At 39.6% G+C, this 18766-nt stretch overlaps 1 protein-coding gene across 29 annotated transcripts in view; it reads left to right on the top strand.

The window, feature by feature from the left end:
* Nucleotides 1–680: 680 nt before the first annotated feature.
* CLASP2 (cytoplasmic linker associated protein 2) overlaps nt 681–18766 on the top strand; it is a 133235-nt gene continuing 115149 nt past the window's right edge. For all 29 annotated transcript variants that reach the window (XM_056857902.1, XM_056857905.1, XM_056857903.1 and 26 more), the window contains exons 1-5: nt 681–878; nt 8937–9015; nt 14860–14963; nt 17681–17772; nt 18028–18103. In XM_056857902.1, coding sequence (XP_056713880.1) covers nt 684–878; nt 8937–9015; nt 14860–14963; nt 17681–17772; nt 18028–18103 — 546 coding nt within the window. In that variant the 5' untranslated portion in view covers nt 681–683. The remainder of the gene's footprint in view (nt 879–8936; nt 9016–14859; nt 14964–17680; nt 17773–18027; nt 18104–18766) is intronic.

Raw genomic sequence — 18766 nt, forward strand, 5'->3', positions numbered from 1 at the left:
AGCCGCCCTGAGGGAGCAGAAGCGGCGCGCGCCGACCCAGGCTCGTTCTTTTGCCGCCGCCGTCCTCGTCCGCGCCCAGTTCGGGGCTGGCGCGGGCTAGTATGAAAGTTCCGCCTCCTCCGCCGCCGCGGCACCGACACGGCTCTGGCCGCTTCCTGCTTCCCCTGCTCAGGAAGAGAGGCGGCTTCGCCCCGCTGCGGTGAGAGGATCTCACCCGGGCGGTCCGGCGGCTGCAGTTTCCCCCCCAGCTTCTGAGGTGCGCCCTTCGTCTGGGCCCCCCACCCACCCCGATAAAGTGCCTGGCAGCCACCTGCTACCAAGAGGAGGCTAATTGGGGGACATCGGCCTCCCTGCTTAAAACCAACCCTGACGAGCCTTACAGGATTCCTCTTTCCTTCTTCCCAGCAATCACTGAAGACTCTTTTTTTCTTTTTGTATTGAAGATGACCTAACCTTCCCCCCCCCCTTCAGATTTTGCCTTTGTATTTTTGCGGGGTTATTTTTCAGGGAAAAGGCAGCTGAGAGACTTCTGGAGGTGAAGAGAAGGAGAACTTTCCTGGATACCAGAACCTTTCTGCAATTGGGGGATTTCCTTGTGGGGACATTTGCGAGTGGCTAGGGACACAAATCGTTTCGTGGTATTTGTTTTTTCCCCTCAGTGTAAACGTGCAGAGTAATCAACGATGGAGTTGGGCAAGATGGATTATTTCTGTGATCAGGTACAGCAGAAAGATGTGGGCCGCAGGATGCAAGTCGGACAAGAATTTCTGGAGTACCTGAATGATCCAGATGTGTCCTCTGACATCCAGCAGGATCAGCAACGCCTTGATAAAGTGATGGATGAATTAACGGGATGGGTTAATTCTAGCAATTATAAGGTAAGGCTGGACTCTGTATATGTTGGGGAGTGGGGGACAACAGCTCAGTGTTCTGGATGTGGCCTTGGTCTGTGTTCCTCTGGTATTTGCCCTTTTACAGAACCTTCTGTAGGAAAAAAAGCATATTAGTTTAAATACTTCCTGGTTTTTAAACGTATATGTAATATGTATTTATGGATACCTGCTTTCTGGTATGCTACCAAAGAGGTGGGAAAATATTAATGTAAAATCTGCACTCTAATGCATATGGATTCCTATCCATGCACACTTGCTTAAAACTTGATCCCATTTAACTTAGTGGGTTTTACATTTGAATAAATGTGCTTAGGATCAGCTGGAAGTCAGCTCAAATTAATAGCATTTTAGGTACCTTTTAATCCTGTTTAATAAGAGCTTTTGTTCTTTGAGGGACAGAAATTGTCAATTTTGAGTTATAAAAGTAAGTTTTTTGTAGATAGTCATTTGAGCACCGTGTTAACTTATGTGATACTTAAAGAGAGTAATCCTAAGCAGGTCTACTTACAACCCTGCTCAGGTCTATTCCATGTGGCTTACTTCCCAGAAAATGTTCTTAGGTTTGCACTTTGATTGTCCCAGTAGGAGAGTATTTTGTGATCCTCTTATGTGAACATAGTTCTGATTATGATCTTCCAGAAAATCCATAATGACTCATGCTTAAAATTTTCTAGACTTGGTCTTGGCTGCCATTCAAGAAACAGCAGGTTTAAGCCCTCAAGATGTAAAAAGATGTAAAAGAAAGTGTGGTACCTTTTTAAACTTTAGAGATTGTGGTAGAACATGTGAGGACATAGCTATGTTGCTGGTAATAGGCTTGCCTGTTTTAATAGGTATTCTGCAGTATGTTAAATGCAGCGAGTTTACAGTCCTGTCATCTGGTGGCGGTAGTGCTCTGCAACAAAAGCCACAGATGTGTCAATTCACTGAGTGCCTTGGGATGAATTTGTGTGTGTACACCCTGCATAACCCATATTCACGTCCCCGAATAACTAATATGCATTCTTAGCAGCTATTTTAAAAAACATTTTGTAGCACGTCTTCCTAATGATTAGCCCAGTGGTACTTCAGGTGCCAAAATGATTTGATGGATGTCGTATTGTTTAACCATGTGTGTCTCCATACATGTTCCATGATTTTTCAATGTAGTATACCTACACCAAGTGTCTATATTTCTGTTTTGTCATTTATACTTTTTGTAACTACTGATATTGCTAATCAGAGGGGCTCTGAAAGGTCAGTAGTTGCTATGATGTCAACTTCTTAAGTTATAGACATGACTGAAGAAATTTGAGTGGGAAGGCAGGCTGTAAAGGAAAAGACATGTAGGTAGTAGAAAGAATGGCGAAGCACCCATGCGCTGGTTAAATATTTTGAAAGAACTAGAATCAGGTTCTGAAGATGGTGGTTCAAACATTTCTATATTGTCCAATAGTTTTGTTTAGACTTGCCATAAGTTATTGTGTTTAATATTTCTGAAAACAAACATACACAGATGTTGAAGTGTTCAGTATTCATCTATGTATCTTAGCAGTAGAGTTAAAGTGTTTGCAAAATAGTTTAATCAATAAATATGTTTTAACTAATCACAACTTGAATATGAAAGGTTGATTTCCCCACTCCTCCACATGAAGCCTGCTGGGTGACCTTGGGCTAGTCACAGTTCTCTCTGAACTCTCTCAGCCCCACCTACTTCACAGAGTGTCTGTTGTGAGGAAGGGAATGAGATTGTAAGCCACTCTGAGACTCCTTAAAGGTAGAGAAAAGCAGGGTAAAAAACCTATTCTCCATCTGATTTTTTTTGCTGCTGTGTTTTTAGTGGTTATGAATTTTATTTTGTGAGCATCCTCTAGCAGTTCTTGGAAGTAGTGGCATATAAATGTTAAAGTGTAAATGCATACATAACTGGGGGCAGTATGTTTTTCAGAAATGGAAGCTAAAAATGTTCTTGGGGTAGTAAAATCAAGTATTTACTTGGTAAAAACCACCCAATAAAGCTTACACCATGGCTGAACTTTCTTTATACAATTAGATACGCCAAATCTTTTGTGGTTTTAATATGTCTTATTCAGGACTTGAGAAATTCCAGGCACCTGGCTGCCCAGAACATAAAAAGTTTCCCAAGAATATAATTAATTGTTTTAGTTAAAAATTCCTTTAGATACAATACAAAGATTAAAACAGACACGTTCCTTCCCGAATGGCCTATAGTTTAAAACAGTGTGCAATACCTTATATATATTTATTTAAGTGATTTTTATTCCCTCATTCTTCCATCAGGGGCTCAAGGAGATTACAAAGAAAGTTTATAAACAATGTGTATGGGCATACCTCATTTTATTGTTCTTTGCAGAACCTGCATTTTTGAGCAAGTCTATTGGCACTATTTTTCCAACAGCATATGCTCACTTTGTGTCTGTCACATTTTGCTAATTCTCACAATATTGCATACTTTTAAATTATTACAGTACATTGTTTTTTAGGCAATGATATATTGCACACTTAATAGACTACAGTATCATGTAAGCATAAATTTTATATGCACTGGGAAACCAAAAAACTGTGTGAAAATTGCAGTATTCACTTTATTGCTGTGGTTTGGAACCGAACCTGCAATATCTCCAAGGTATGCTTATACAAAAACAGTTTAAGTCAGAAAAGGAGCTGGCCAGCCAACTAAGTGCTGTCCACAAAAATATGAACTGATCATCAGTTAAATTCCAGCCTAAGTAACTTGTACTTCCAGATGCTGTGCAAGGCCAACACAGAGGATGGCCACTTTGCATCATCAGGGAGGCTATCCTTGAATGCCGGTGCCACCATGAAAACGCCTATGCATGGGCAGGGGCTAGTCTGATAAACCATCCTTGACGGTTGCTGAATGTTTTCATAATAGACAACTAAACTTTATAAGCGAAGTTTAATCAAATCCTTATTTTGAAAGTAATGAGGATTCCATAGGTTTGGTTTTGTGTATATAATGGCTAATATTAATTTGACCAGACCTTTAAACTCTTACATTGGTCAAGTGTTTGAGTATAGTGTCTAATTTCTACCTGTGACATTCATAATGAAACTTGAAATGTTGGAGGATCCATCCCGTGTTGGTTGAATATTGACTAGTGAGATATGTTTCAAATGTTGTGATCATTCTGAGTGCAGCAGAAAGACAGAAAGTTAGTAAAAGGGGCTTAATTCCCCCCCAAAAAAAATCAGGGCCTTTATAATGCTTACATTGTTACCGTGTTTTAATTCATTGATTTCCTATCAGTGTTTCATTGAGGCGACCAAGAATCTTATGGAGAGGTTTCTGTGTCATCTGTGTAAAAAGGGTACACCGTTATCTTCCATTGGCACCTATAATGTGTCAGGAAATGGGGGAAGACTGTAAACAATGTGGTCAGAACACCAAGGAAAGCAATATCTTCCTATGCAAATATCAACTGAAGATAAGGAAAGTGACAATTTACAGCCATTTTTATTTGCAGTAATATTTATTTGTGCAAATTTAACAGTGACAGTGGAGAGAAGAAATCCCTTGTCTCAATTAAGTTGTAAAACAGTAGAATTGAGTGTGCTAAAGAACTCTAATATAGCAAGGTCATGGTAAAGTGTCACTTTAATTTGTTTTATCGGTGACTTTCAGGTCAGCTGTAAAGTGTTCTGGAATATTAACTCTTTCACTGGCTTTTGAACTTGGCCATTGTATATCATGTTTGTTTATCTTACATATACTGCAGAAGCGCATAATTGTCAGGCTCTGGCATATGTCCCATTGAAGGATGAGCAAGTGAATGGGCCCTTGAGGGAAGGGCTCTAGCCGTATTAGAGCCTGCAATAGTGTTATCTGAGTGGATATGGGCACAGAGTTGCTTCAGGGCCCAGTCCCTGGATTTTTGTGTTCATTTTTGTTTGCTAGCGGCTGCTTTAGATCAGCATTTCAATTAGTGGGCTGATTGTTTTATCTACAACATTAATGCCCAATCAGGGCCACCAAGGCAGTTAACAATTAAAACAGCATAATAAAATATGTTATAAGATAAGACTAAAGTTAACTGCATAGGATTGCACAGTCAGTGCTGTAAATAGAAATGGGCCTGACATCATTCAAGCCCTGGGAGAGACATTTAGTCGATACATTGGAGTGGTTTTAGGTGGTTGCTGTAGCTGCCTTTTTACTTTCACTTCTGGGCCTGTTCTGTATTAAAGTGGTCATCCCATGACTTAGGACCCTAGGTGGTTTGTAGAACCCTACCTGCTAGGTCATGGACCCCATCGAACTGCCTTTTTTGTTGATTTTTGGAAAAACCTTCTGTTGGTTCACTACATCTCCTGCCTCTCTTTGTATACACGTTCAGGGGAGCAGCAGGGTGGTGAGGAAAGGTCAATTTTTCCAGACACTTCCTTTATCAAAAAAAGCCCTCCCTTGCCCTTCTCTCTTCCCTTGGCACCCTTGATTTGCTGTAGTTGATGGATGGTGCTGTGTGCTCTCTGTAGTGACTGGAGTTATGTAGATATAAGTGGTTAAGCAGTGCTCATATAGTGGTGGCATAGTTGCACTATGGAGTTCCTAAAGTGAGCCTAATGTTGGATTATGAATCTCATTTAGCCCACAATGCTGTAGGCAGGCCTTGACAAATTTTCTTTGGCAGCTCAAAAATTTAGGTGTCAGGCTTTGTTCAGTCTTCAGAGTTTCATATTAATTACCGTATTTTCTAATTTTTGCTACCACAAAACCCAATCCTAACCTCTTCACACTTTCTCCTAATTAAAGCTATGACAAAAGTGATGTATATACATAAATGCAGGTATACCGCTGCTTGTCATTGCTACAACAAAAAGTTAATCCTAGCCTATCCTCTGGATTTCTGATAATTCCATTATTGCTTCAGAAATGCCATTTGATTGAATATTGGAGCCAGTATAGAAAGCAACTGGTTAAGAAATCAATTAATCAATCACTATGGAATGTTTTAGAGCTAATGTATAAACAATGACAAGAACTTCATGCATATTTTTTTGTCATACAACAAAATATATTCTGATATAAAAAGGGTAAATAAGAGTACTTCTCACTGAGAAGATGCTACACAAAAATTATTGCTAAATATTAAGCGCTGTGGAGACCTGGAATCTTCTGTTTGGAGAGGGCTACAAAAGGGGATTGGGCGAAATCATGAAGGGATAGATCAGTCAGTGCTTACTAGACATAATGACTAAAGAGAAACTATATTCAGAGATGGTAAGACCGGTGCTAGGAGGCATCATCAAGAAAGGTGCACCTAGTTGGTCACTGTATGAAACAGAATGGTGAACTAGATGGAGCACTGGTCTAATCCAGCAGGGTCTTACGTTCTTAGAACCATGTCCCAGAACCACTGTAGTCCTTATTTTACAAACAGGGATCCCACAGTGCTATCCTGTCCTCCCTGAAATAGTAGCATATGAAACACATTTCTTCCTGGTACCATAGGCAGAATAGCTTGTGACATATTCTAAATAGCTGCATAGGTGGTAACTCAGTAATAACAAGCTAATCCATGCATGCACGTTCAGCTTGTGTAAATAAGTTGAGTTGCATATAAATGCTGCCTACCCACCACTTCAAAATTTCTCTCTGCTGTTAAAACATTTCTGTTGGAGTCCTTTTCACTTTCCAGAAACTCTGCCTCAAACACCACCTTACCAGATAAACAATAAGATTTAATTGTTCACATATAGTATGCAGTAGCCAGGAGCATGTGGGCGTGAATACCCTGTGTGTATAATAAAGAATGGCCTAATGCTTTTTCCATAGATGCTGCTGACCACCCTGGTTTGTTAATAATGCAGATGTGACTGAACAGTGCAGAGCATTCCCATAAATGTATGCTGCACTTCCTTATCTGTAGCCTGGAACAAAGTGAGAATTTAAACCAACAGAGGCCCTTTTTGCATCTATGTTAAAAGCCCAGCTCTATTACATTGCTTATTAGATGGTCTCATCCTATTGATTGTATTGATTTACATTGTGTCATCCACCTTGAGACTCAGTGAGGAAAGTGGACTATAAAGTAAATAGAATAAAACATTAATAGAAATATCAGTAATATGAAAAGCCAAGGGAATTGGGCTGGGAGCATCTAAAGCTGCAGCATTACTGAAGCTAAGTAGATCTAATCGTTTTCCTGTAAACAGAGAGGGGGATGCGTGTTCATGTTACTTTGAGCATCATTCCATGAGCAAAGGAGGAGATTTGTACTGTTTTTAGCTAACTTATTATTCCTTGTCAAGCCAGTAGGTGGCAGAGGAAAGCCAAAGTCCTGTTTCCTTTTGCTGAGGTTTTCTCAGCATCCTCAGGGCAGAGCTACCAAGCGTTTCCAAGACAAGCGGGTTCTTCTTGCTACTCACCCTTTCTTCTCCTGTAAAGTATAGAAATCCCAGCACCATCCTCCAGCTCCCTTGCTCCTTACCCTCCCCTCAATTTGCTTGGTCCCAGCTTCTTTCCCTTCTCCTTGACCAGTTCGTATTTCTCATGGTATTCCCTGTGTGCCTTCTGCTCCAGGCTTGTGGCGGCCACATTCAGGCTCCCCAAGAGCTTGCTGATTCCCTGGTAAACACCCCTGTTGCTGAAAAGTAAAACGGCTTGTGTGGAGGGTGCAACCCTTAACCAGCTCTGCTATAAAGAGAGGGTACCTTTAAATAGTTGTAATTGAGGGATGGGGTATCTCGAAAACATTTCCTTTTTAAATATGAAGATTTTGTGTTAGTGGTTCAGGCTTGAGAAAATGTCATGATTTTTTGTGTGTGGTGGTTTACACAGGGTCCAGTAGGGTTTGAAACATGTATTACTTGTTCAGTGATTTCTCTTCATGCTAAAAAATGGTATTTTTGTGGAAACATAAATGTACGTGGTATGTTTATCTTAAATGTCCAATCTGCTAATTAAAAAAGGAGTAAAACTTCAAACACTTAAGCCGTCATAGGGGGTCACTTCATTTATTTTTGTGTGTCATATCAACAAGGCAGAGCATCTGGAGGTAAAAAGGCCAGCCAAGGAGGACTGATTGCCTTGCGAGTATAACTATATAGAAATAAAACCCTATTTCATGTTTTTTAAAAAGGAAATAAAACTTGTTTAATAAAGAAAACTGAGTCTTGTCCAGGGAGCGCTTGCTTTACTATTATTTTATAATCCCAAAAAAAGTGAGCCTTGCTGGCATGAACAAGTGCAGTTCTAAATTGCTTGTGTGTTCAAGATTTTTTTCCAGATTTCCCCCTTTTAACATCTCAATTAGCTTTTCACTCTTTGCTTACTATAGTTTCTGCAAACATATTTCCAAATAACTTCTGCAGCCCTTCTGTCACTTAAACTTCTGTTCCTGTTCTCTGCTACTTTAAGGACAGGATGGACTGTTTGCTTCTGTGTAATTCTGTGGTCAAATTAAAGGGAAAGGCTCAGCAGAGCTTCTGCAGTTCTAAATTAGAGCATATGTGATGGAATATCTGCTTAATCCAAGCAATACCAAGATACATTGCTGTTTGGAAATAAAAAGTGAATTTGAGGGATAAAGCTGAAGCCTTCCCTGAGGTTAGCCTATGATGGCCCAGTTATTATGCTGTAATTCAGATAGAAATAGGCCTCTTGTTATTGGCTTCCAAGTCATGGCCTGGTGTGGTTGAAGTCTGCTTCATACTTTAGAATAGTAGCAAATACATGTAAAAGGTTTAGCTTGTACGTGCTTTAAGTTCATAGCATGTACAGTTAGCTTTCAGACCCCCATCCCCAAACTGTATATATACTCCAGGATTAGGCATTTGAGGAGCTGAGGTGTTCTTCACAGTGATTCTGCAGTGCATGCTATGAAGCTGAATGACAGAAGTAGGTGCAAGCTAAATGTTAAACATGTTCTTGATTTGGCTTTAATACTTAAAGGTGGATCAAAGGCAGCTTTGGTTAGAATTATTGTCTGATTTCTCATCCTAAAAGCTTATGAACCTGATTGTGATACATAAACATATGACATGATCCTGCATTTTTAATATTTTATATTATTTCCATAGGTGTCATTACTTGGATTAGATCTTCTAGGTGCCTTTGTGGACAGATTATCGGGACGTTTCAAATCTTATATAGCAACTGGTGAGTGGTTTTAAAATGTTCCAAAGGTGTACAGTTAGTAATTTCTTAAAACATTTCAGTTTGTGCTTCACATTTTGTTTTTGGATACAGTTAAGTAAAAAAAACACACAAGCATCATGTCAGTTGACTGTAGTATGGTACACACCATTTCCCTTCAGCAGTGTTTCCCAGAGTTTAGCAACCTGAGGACACCAATTGTGATTTAAAAATTTTCACTGACCTCCAAACCCTCCTTCACTGGCACATAGTGAACAGCCTCTTTTCAAAGTGCAAGCTGCATATGCTTTTTGGAAGCTTCCATCCTTTCAAATCTTCAAAACCATATGGTGAGACCCTTAAAAGCTACATTTTAAGGGAAGTCTAAGGAAAATGTGTTTGTTTTCTGTATGTGGTCTACAAAGTCAGGTCTAAGGGGGTGCCTCATTTTTTAGAGCCACAGTTCAAAAGGTTATGAGGAAGGTTCTGCTCAGTCTTGTCACTTGACTGGAAGGGAGTTGTCACCAGAGGTGACAAGAAATTTCTTCATTGGTTAATAATGTCAATTAGCCAAACAGGGATCGAAAGTGGTCTGGGGAACCTTTTGCAACAACTTGTAGAGTTAGAAAAAATACCAATATCTCTCGCAACCTGAACTTTGATATTTACTGAAAATGGCCATTCGCTGTTTTCTCTGAAGGCAGAATGAATGGCATGTCTCTGTCTTTGTCTTTCTGCTGAAATCCTTTCCATTGGAAAGTATGGTGAGAACCAATTCACTTTTACCCTGTAAGTAATTATGTTGACTTCATTAGGACTGTACCTCCTTGGTGCCACTTAACTAATTAGTTTTCCTTGGGCTGAGCTTTGGTTCCCAGCAACTAAATCAGCATGTTTTCCAGCTAGCGCTCTGAGGTCCTCTGGAATCCAGGTAAATGTGGGCAGCAGCAACATTATGAGCTCCTGCCTTACAAAAGGGGGAGGATAATTCCATCCCCTTCCCCTGACATAGAGAGTCCTTGCCTCCTCTCCTAGAAAAGTGGCAGGGCTTCGTTTTCATATTAGCCAGATGGCATGAGAAGGGCTTGCCCTCTGTCCTTACCAAGTATACACAGATTCCCCACCAGTGTTTCAGAGAATGTTGCTCTACAGGTTTGCTATCAGCAGACTCCTGGCTTCTCAGGCTACATTATGTACCCTGGTATGGATATCTGGAAGCAACAAACAAACAAAAAAGTAGCAGGTGTCTGGGCCCTTTTGTTAATTTTGAAGAGGAATGTGGTACTTGATGTGTCACCCATCTCTAAAATGTAAGAACTCTCAAAGTTAACTAATGACATCTTGAATTTGCCCTTTTCTACCTTAAGATATCAGTCTGTGCCAAAAGATTACTACCAAGTATTATTGTCCAATGGCATGTGTAATTACTGAAATTTGTGGTTTGTCAAAAGTGCGAGAGAGGCATAAGCCTTGAACTAGTACACTTCTTTGGTCCTCTTATCTTTAATTCTCCCTGGGCAGAAAGTAACACAGTACTTGATTTATCTGTACTTTAGGTCTCCCTGTTATCCCTCTTTCATCCTACATTAAGGGAGATCCCAGGTGCAGATGAACTTAGTATTGTGTAGGTTCATATATCACTTTATACAGTGTGGTCTTTGGCTAGTGCTTTTAATAAGCTTCGGTTGATTTGACTTCAAAGAATTGTTTTCATGCCAACATAACATTTTTAGGTGACTGTGCACCCCAGGATCTTTTCAGCCACAACAATACCTTAATAAATATTGTTGCTGTATGTGTCTTGTTAGTGCAGAAGTTAGTGTTGATTTGATAGTTATAGGGAGTTGTTGTTGTGTGAAACTTGTAGTTACTGTTTTGAAATAAGGTTCAAAGAAATTATGGCACTCTTCCCATTGGCAAACTAATCTAATTCAAATCAGATCACAGCATTATTTTGGTCATGTAAGATTACTTACGACATTCAAGTACCTTTCAGATTCATTATTCTAGGATTAAACTTTTAGCTCATGTAATTTCATTGCTGAAAAGATTGATGCTTGTTCTGCGTGTCTGAGGGTGTGTGTGGAATTCTTCTCTTTTGTTTGGTGCTTAAATAATGTTCCCAGGCTCAATTAAAGAGGACTTTCTCCCATTTATTGCAAGCACTGAGGAAGAATTAGCACGATGTAGTTGTTAATAGAAAATAGTGAAGCACTTTTGTAAAGAATAGAGAAGAAACTATTCAGGCTTGCTTGATTTCCACAACCAACCCAAAGTACGTGATTCATAGTTGGGAAGCTTGTTATGAAGTTTAAAATAGTTTCAGGAAGGCAGTAGGAATTGGGGCTAAGCTGTGTCTAAATCTTCAGGGGTGGTGCTTTCACAGACAGTAGAGATGAATGTTTTGGAATTTAATTACATGGGGCACTTTTGCCAAGACCAAGCAGTAGAAACATTCAGTCATAAATTTCTTGCAAGTTAAAATTGCAATTATATACTGCAGCATTAAAATGTGGCATAGGATTATCATGATGTATGACATTCTTTGTTGAGTGGAGAGGAGGGGCAGGTCTACTAGAGTAGCAAATAAGAGCAACAGGGAGGGGTGGGAATTGAGGGAGGCTTTGTAACGTGTAGTTCATGGGTAATCCCAGTTGGACTGAGAGGACCAAGATATAGCCCTCATATGCAGAAGCACATTACCTAACTTTGCATTAGCCCTGAAAATGGAGAAGTCCAGACATAGTGATTAACATGTGATATATGAGCACATACAAACTACTATTCACAATTTCTCTCACTGAAATGTCTGTAAATCACATTTTGAAAACAAGAGCTATAACAAATTTATTGCCTAATCTTTCTTGGAAGGAGAAATGCATATGTTATTGCCTTGAGACCCTTTGCAGGGGAAGAAGTGGTATATAAATATTTTAATAAATAAAAATAAATGTCTGTGTTCTGTCTGTTTTGGCTGCTAGCAAAGCTGCATGTGGACTTTGGACAGTGTCCTCAACCTTTTCCTGTTCTTTGTCCTTTAGTTCAGCTAGTGTGGAAGAGCTGGTTCCAGTGTTTCATACCAGTATTTCTTCATTATTAAGACTCTTTGGCCAGTCACAATTCTCTCAGAACTTTCTCAACCCACATGGAGAGAGGCAGTGGCAAACCACCTCTGAACGTCTCTTGCCTTGAAAACCCTGCGGGTCACCATAAGTCAGCTGTGACTTCAGGGCATGCATACAGACTTTTTTTTGCTCTTACAGATACAGCCACTGGGGCTGCCATTTTGATGGGGTGAACAGCAAGGAGAGGGCGTTTTCACCCTTTCCATGCCACCCTCATCTACAAAGTAAGTTTCTGCAAATTTGAGAAATTTCCTTGGTAGGTAGAAAAATAATAGTGTGTAAATTAAAAAGACACCCCAATCCCCACAAAGGACTGACCTTGGGAGAGAAAGGAGTGGAGGAACTTGGCATGCTCAAGTCCTCGGGGGTCGGTCCCCCCCAATGCATTATGTAATAAAATGTGCCCTTCCTTTAAAACTTATTCATATACTAAGGGCCCAGAGCACTCTCAGAGAAGCATATTGTGTTAGAGCTACAGGGTACGTGTATTTAGTCATCATGAGAAATACACCTGGTGTGTTAAGCATTAGTGGTGAACAGAAGCTGCTACACGCATGTCTTGTGTGAAGATATATATACCCTTTATAATATGAAAAACACTTTTGAGATTTTGATCGTAGTAATTTAGCATCCAAATGTGTCTAACTTACAAAAGTGTAATCCTGGCATCAACTAGGGTTGCCAAGCTCAAGGTAGTGGCTAGAGATGTTCAGGAATTACAGCTGATCTCTAGCTGGCACAAATCACTTATTTATTTGTTTATTTAAAACATTTATTCCATTTCCCCTGGAGAAAATGGCTGCTTTGGAAGGTAGACTGCATGGTATTGTACTCTACCGAGGTGTTGTATGCTCTCAATTGGTATTTGAGGATTGATTTATCCATATTTATAGAGCTGCCGTCATTAAAATCAGCACTTTTTTTTCAAATGTGTTTAAATAGTGCTTACATTTTCAAGCTTCTGCCCATGGGCTAGGCATTTCAGTACTAGGGCTAAAAGCAGTAATCGCTGTTATTAACGAAGTAGTGGCTTCAACAGATTAACCAGTGAAGTCCGATTAATCTGAGTTGGACATCTGGTTTTGATAAATGGTAGAACCTTCATTTCCCCTCTCCTGTTTGCCTTGGAATTGTATAGCTCCTTTTTTCTGCCTTGTCTGGGAGAATTGGAGGATAAAATATGTAGTCTTTCTGCATTCACAGCAAGGCAGATGAATAGCCCAGAGACATGGGCTCAAGAGACTGGCATTGTTTCCAGTGTATAAGCTCGCTACAGGAGCTGAGGTATTGTTGTAATAGAGCCTTTGGACTTGTTAGAGGAGAGGCTGGTTTGGAACTGATATTCAGAATTCTTATTTTGAGTATTATGTACTCAGATTTATTTCATTTTTTGAGGTATGCATCGTCGATCTTCCGAATAGTAAACTTGCATCAGTGTTGTAAAACAGAGCACAGAGTACTGGCACACATTTGCTGGTATTGAAAGTGAAACAAGGATTCCTTGTTACATCACTCAGTGTTAACGTTTTTTGCTAAATATTTGCTAGGCATGAGTTGAGACCTGAAAGTTCTTTTTTATTTATTTATTTATTTAGACTTGTATCCCGCCCTCAATCCCTGGCTTAGGCCAGGCTCAGGAAGGGTAACAACAAATCAACAAACAGTAAATAAAATAAAACTATAAGACATCAACCATTAACATTATTAAAACCGCATAACAATATTAGTAAATAGACAATCCAAAGAATAAGTAGAACAAGATGGGACAACTGAATATAAATGCTGCTGAGGGCCCAGTAGAGCAGTCAGTGCCCCCACAGTTTAATAAAACTTAAGAAGGGAGGGGTAGGAAGACCAAAAGAGATGACAACCTGCGGCTGCCCTCAGTTATAGGAATAACTCCATCTTGTAGGCCCTATGGAACTCTTTCAAGTCCTGTAGGACCCTGATGTTACTAAGGAGGGAGTTCCACCAGTTCCACCCTTGTTGAGGACAGCCACACACTCCTTGGGCTGGAGACCATCAACAAGTTGTTATTTGTGGAGGGTAATGTAGAGTGTAGTGTCCTAAATGTGCTTAAAGACAGCATCATTCCCAGAGTGAAATGTTTATTTATTTTATTTAAAACATTACTGTGCCACCTTTCGACCCAAATAGGGTCCCTAAGACAGCAAATATTAAACATTAAAACATTTAAAATGATATGCGTATACAAAAACTAGGGAGGCCAATAACAGTTATTGGGAATAAGCTTAACAGAACAACAAAAAAACTTCACCTGCTGGCAGAAAACAACAATAGTTTCTCTGGTGAGGAAGTTCCAAAGATTGGGTGCCATGACAGAGAAGGCACTTTCTCAGGTAGCCACCTATCTGCCCTCAGATGGCAAGAGTACCCACAGCAGAACCTCCAAAGATGACCGGAGTGGATGGGTAGGTTCATATAGGAACAGGGAAATTAGGGAAATTCTTGTTCCCTTCCTAGGGAATTTGTAAATAAACCTTATGTTGGAAACTCACAGAGATTCAGAAGCAATAACTATACTTGAGAAAAAGTCTTGGACCTTCGCTGACATGTGGCTTGATAAAGAAACCCTTCCAACATTTACGTCAAACAATATATACCATTGCAAGATATGGTTTCTTGTCCACCATCCAAATAATGGTTTAATCCTTGTTTAGAGGGCAGAGAACAAAGAAAGGTGTAACTTTTCACTTCCTAATGCATTATTTCTACCCCTTAGTTCTTCCAGTGTTGGTGGATCGAATGGGAGATGCCAAAGACCAAGTTCGGGAACAAGCACAGAACCTTGCTTTGAAGTTAATGGATCAGACAGCTCCACCAATGGTATGTTTCTGGAAGCTTGAGCAAGACTCCCATATCTAGTTATGCTGTGTCAAACATGAGTCATGTGGTAGGTTGGTTAGAAGGAATTTCAGAAAATGCAGTTGTTCTCATCTCTCCTTAACAAGTAGCATTAGCCAAAATTTCTGTCTTTTACACAAATAGTGACAATATGGTAAGACCTTTGCTTCTGCTCGCCCTGTATTAAGATAATTGTTATGCATGTACATGGTTTGGTTGTATGCCACACATGGTGGTCTTTAGCAGATTTACTCAGCTGTAAGGCTCATTTATTTAGGTGGAACACATTCTCTTGGGTTTTGGATTGCCACTCAATATGACCTGAGCAAAGTTTAGTTAAATGTAGTACACATTCTTCTAATAACACTAGAAAGCAGATTTCAGTGCAGATTTATGTCAGAAATATATTTATCAGTAGCATAAATAATTCTAGTGGAGGGTTAAGAGCCCACAGAGTAAAAATAAATCGCCAAAGCATTTCCATGGCAGGTTTTTAAAAAGATTTCTTGCTTGTGGGCTACAAGGGCTATTACATCTGTAATCTTAATTTCTGCTGTGTAAGACTGAGGGACAAATATTTTCTTATAATTGTACTTGTTTGTTTACCAGGCCATGTTTGTTGGACAGGCTTGCCTTTGTTCAGGCTCAGTTTATTGCTCTTGCTTTGCCTGTGTCAATGCAAGCTGCTGCAGTCAACATCATGGTCCCTTTCCTGATCCCTCCTCTCCCCGTTTTTGCGCCCCTCATCTCTGCAGCAACACCTGATGGGGCTAAACATTTAATTGTCTTCCTAAAGGCATAGCAGCAGTCTACATGGCAACACTGTTGAGAGTTCCAAAGGTCAACATACTTCCAGAAATATCTCATGAAACGTGCTATTCCATGGCTAAATAAATGAATTGAGACTTCTGTTCCATCTAGGCCCAAAAGCAAAATATGGGTTACCAAGTATTTATAGCGAATTTTATCTTCTCGGCAGTGCTGTGGCATTATTTAGGTAGAGAGGCTTTTGCCAAAGGCTGCCTGGATGCTAGACAGACATAAATTACAGGACTTCAACAATTATTAAGGGGCCCGTGGGGCTGCCGCTGTCATGAAATTTCTCTCTGGCTGTCTTTTGGGCTGTATCTACAATTAAAGATTATTGGGGCGCTGCCAAGAACCATTGCTAATTAATGACGGTTAGCTTTTAGTTGTGATTTGAGCTAGTTAAAGGACATACCAATTTAACCCTTAACCATGGTTAAGGCCATGGGGGGGATTCACACAAAAGGTGGAGGATGGGGGGAGATGGAAGCATATGGTTCTAGAGCTTGCTCCTGACCCCCAAACCCTAGTTAATAAATTGGTCTATCAATTTGTGCCTTTCCAGAAGTCTTATTTATTGTTCTTATTTACATTTTGATCTTGCCCTTCCTTTGTCACTTACCCAAAAAGTTTGATAGTATCCTAAAATATTGTGTTCTCCTGTTGCCAAATTCTTTGCCTGTGTAGGTTCCAGCTGGACTTGATCCAGCCCCATAGTTCTGAAGAACAAGAAACCATCAATTTAAAATCCATTGCCTACTAAATGAAGCCCTTTCTTACAGTGAGCAAGTTGGAAGTACCTTGAGAGCCATACCAAATTTAAGATCGTAATATCGAGAACCTATGCTAAGATAATATAATAATACTATTTCCCCCGTGAACGTTCCAGCAAAATTTTTCCAAATTGTTTAAAAGATTTTAATATTTAACTTCCTGCCTGATGTTTGTTCACTGTTTTGCTTTGTTTTTCAAGTAAGAATAATTTAATGAATTCATACATACGACATAGTCTATTTTGGTCATGCTACAGCATGACTTGAATACTTGGAGGGTCTAAATCATAAAATGCTGCAGTCTGGGAAATGTGCTATTGCTCACTGTGCAGCAGTTGCTAAGCAACCTTTCTCCTGAATGCCTGCTGAACGGCTGAGATTATAATGGCAGCATTGCAGCTGAAGGGAGTTGCAGTTGAAGCCTGCTTGCCTTTGAAACAGCAAATCCAGTCTTGTAAGCTTCAAGTTTACTGCATTGGCAGTTTTGGTATAGAACTTCAGAGCTCCTGGGAGGTCAAGAATTATAAAGATAAAGCAAGAAAGGGATGCACAGAGGCAGATGAGAGATGGAAAGAGGGTCGCGTATGGGAGCAAATGAGCATAGCTCAAGAAATTTGTAATGCAAGAAAGATCCAGAAATCGTCACAGAGGCTCACTGAAGAACAGACGCAACATTGAAATCTGGAAGAGGAATAGAAGCAGGAGCATAAGTGTGCAAAGCAAAAACACTGGTTTTTAAAAAAATCAGTTTTAAGAGATTCAACAGTCTGACATTTGGAAGTTATAACTGGAAGATTGTTTTTTAGTGGGGAAGGATTAAAATAGGAGGGAACATTGATTTAAGCCTTCATTTGCAATACTTGTGTTTTTGCATTCGCTGAATAACTTAAAGAATATCTCATCAAATCTTTGGTTTTTCTTAGTACAGGTGTTGTCTGTTCCAATATTAATATACAGAATTGGGGCTAGATCTAAAATAGTCTGATTTAAACTTTTTGTCCAAAGATCTGTTGTAAACATTCACATGATATTTCATTGCAGGGTTAATTTATAGATGCCACTATGCATTTATGGAGTATGTATCTTTGAATAATTTGTCTACCTTCTTATTTTTAATAGTACATTTGGGATCGCCTTGCTGCTGGCTTTAAGCACAAGAACTATCGGTCACGAGAAGGAGTGTGTCTGTGTCTCATTGCAACCTTAAACAAGTATGTTGTTGTTCATATGGAAATAAGCTGCTAAAATAAATATTGTCTTTGTCTGGTGGTGCATGTTCTTTTCCTCTAATTTAGCAGGGTTTAAAAAAAAAAAAACCTAAAAGGGAATAGAATCATAATTATTTACTCAAAACTCTTATCCTAGAATTTACCAAAAATAGCCAAAGATTATAAGAGATGCTTTTTTTGTATTATTTGCTGATATTTTTGAGGAAGGAAAATGACACTTTCTTTTGACTTTTCTAGCTATGGTGCACAATCCTTAGTTCTCAGCAAATTGGTACCACACTTGTGCAACTTGTTTGGAGACTCCAATAGCCAGGTAAGGATTATTATTTTTCACAGGAGAGTCATACCTTCTTATTGTTCACTGTTTGCATGTCCTAATTGATCTTGCTCCTAAAGTGAATTCATGTTGTTTTCTGATGATGGGCGGGAGAGGAGGTACAGTTTCTTCATAGCCTCTTGAAGTGGGGAAGTTCAGAGTAGTGTGGCTTCTTCCAAGGCTGGCCCTAGAAGATGAATTCCCTTCCATACAAAAGCAGAAGAAGCTGTCTGTCTTGGTAACTTTACCCGTCACCATGGGAAGCGAACAGTGAGGCAACCCTCTCATGGAACCCCTGATACAGAAATTATCATGGAATCCTTGGTATAGAAATCTCTTCAAATTTGGTTTTCTCCTGTATATTATGTTAGGGTTGTGATATTTTAGGGTTATAAAACTGAAGAATAAAAACATATGTGGCATAAAGTAGAAATTTTTCTGGCCCAGTGAAGAATTCCTTACTGCACGAAACTTTTCTTACTGTAATTCAAAATCAGTGTCTGAGGAAGGGATGGGTACAAGATACAGAGGACTTGGTCAGGTTCCTTATGAAACCTAAAATGCCAGTGATGATGGTTTTGAATATATAGTCAGTTGTGTAGACACCTGGTAGGAATGGGGAAAGCATATACAGCAAGAAATGGCTTAAGGTCATTTTAC

This window comes from Euleptes europaea, chromosome 11 (genome assembly GCF_029931775.1).
Source record: "Euleptes europaea isolate rEulEur1 chromosome 11, rEulEur1.hap1, whole genome shotgun sequence".
NCBI classification, from domain to species: Eukaryota; Metazoa; Chordata; class Lepidosauria; order Squamata; family Sphaerodactylidae; genus Euleptes; species Euleptes europaea.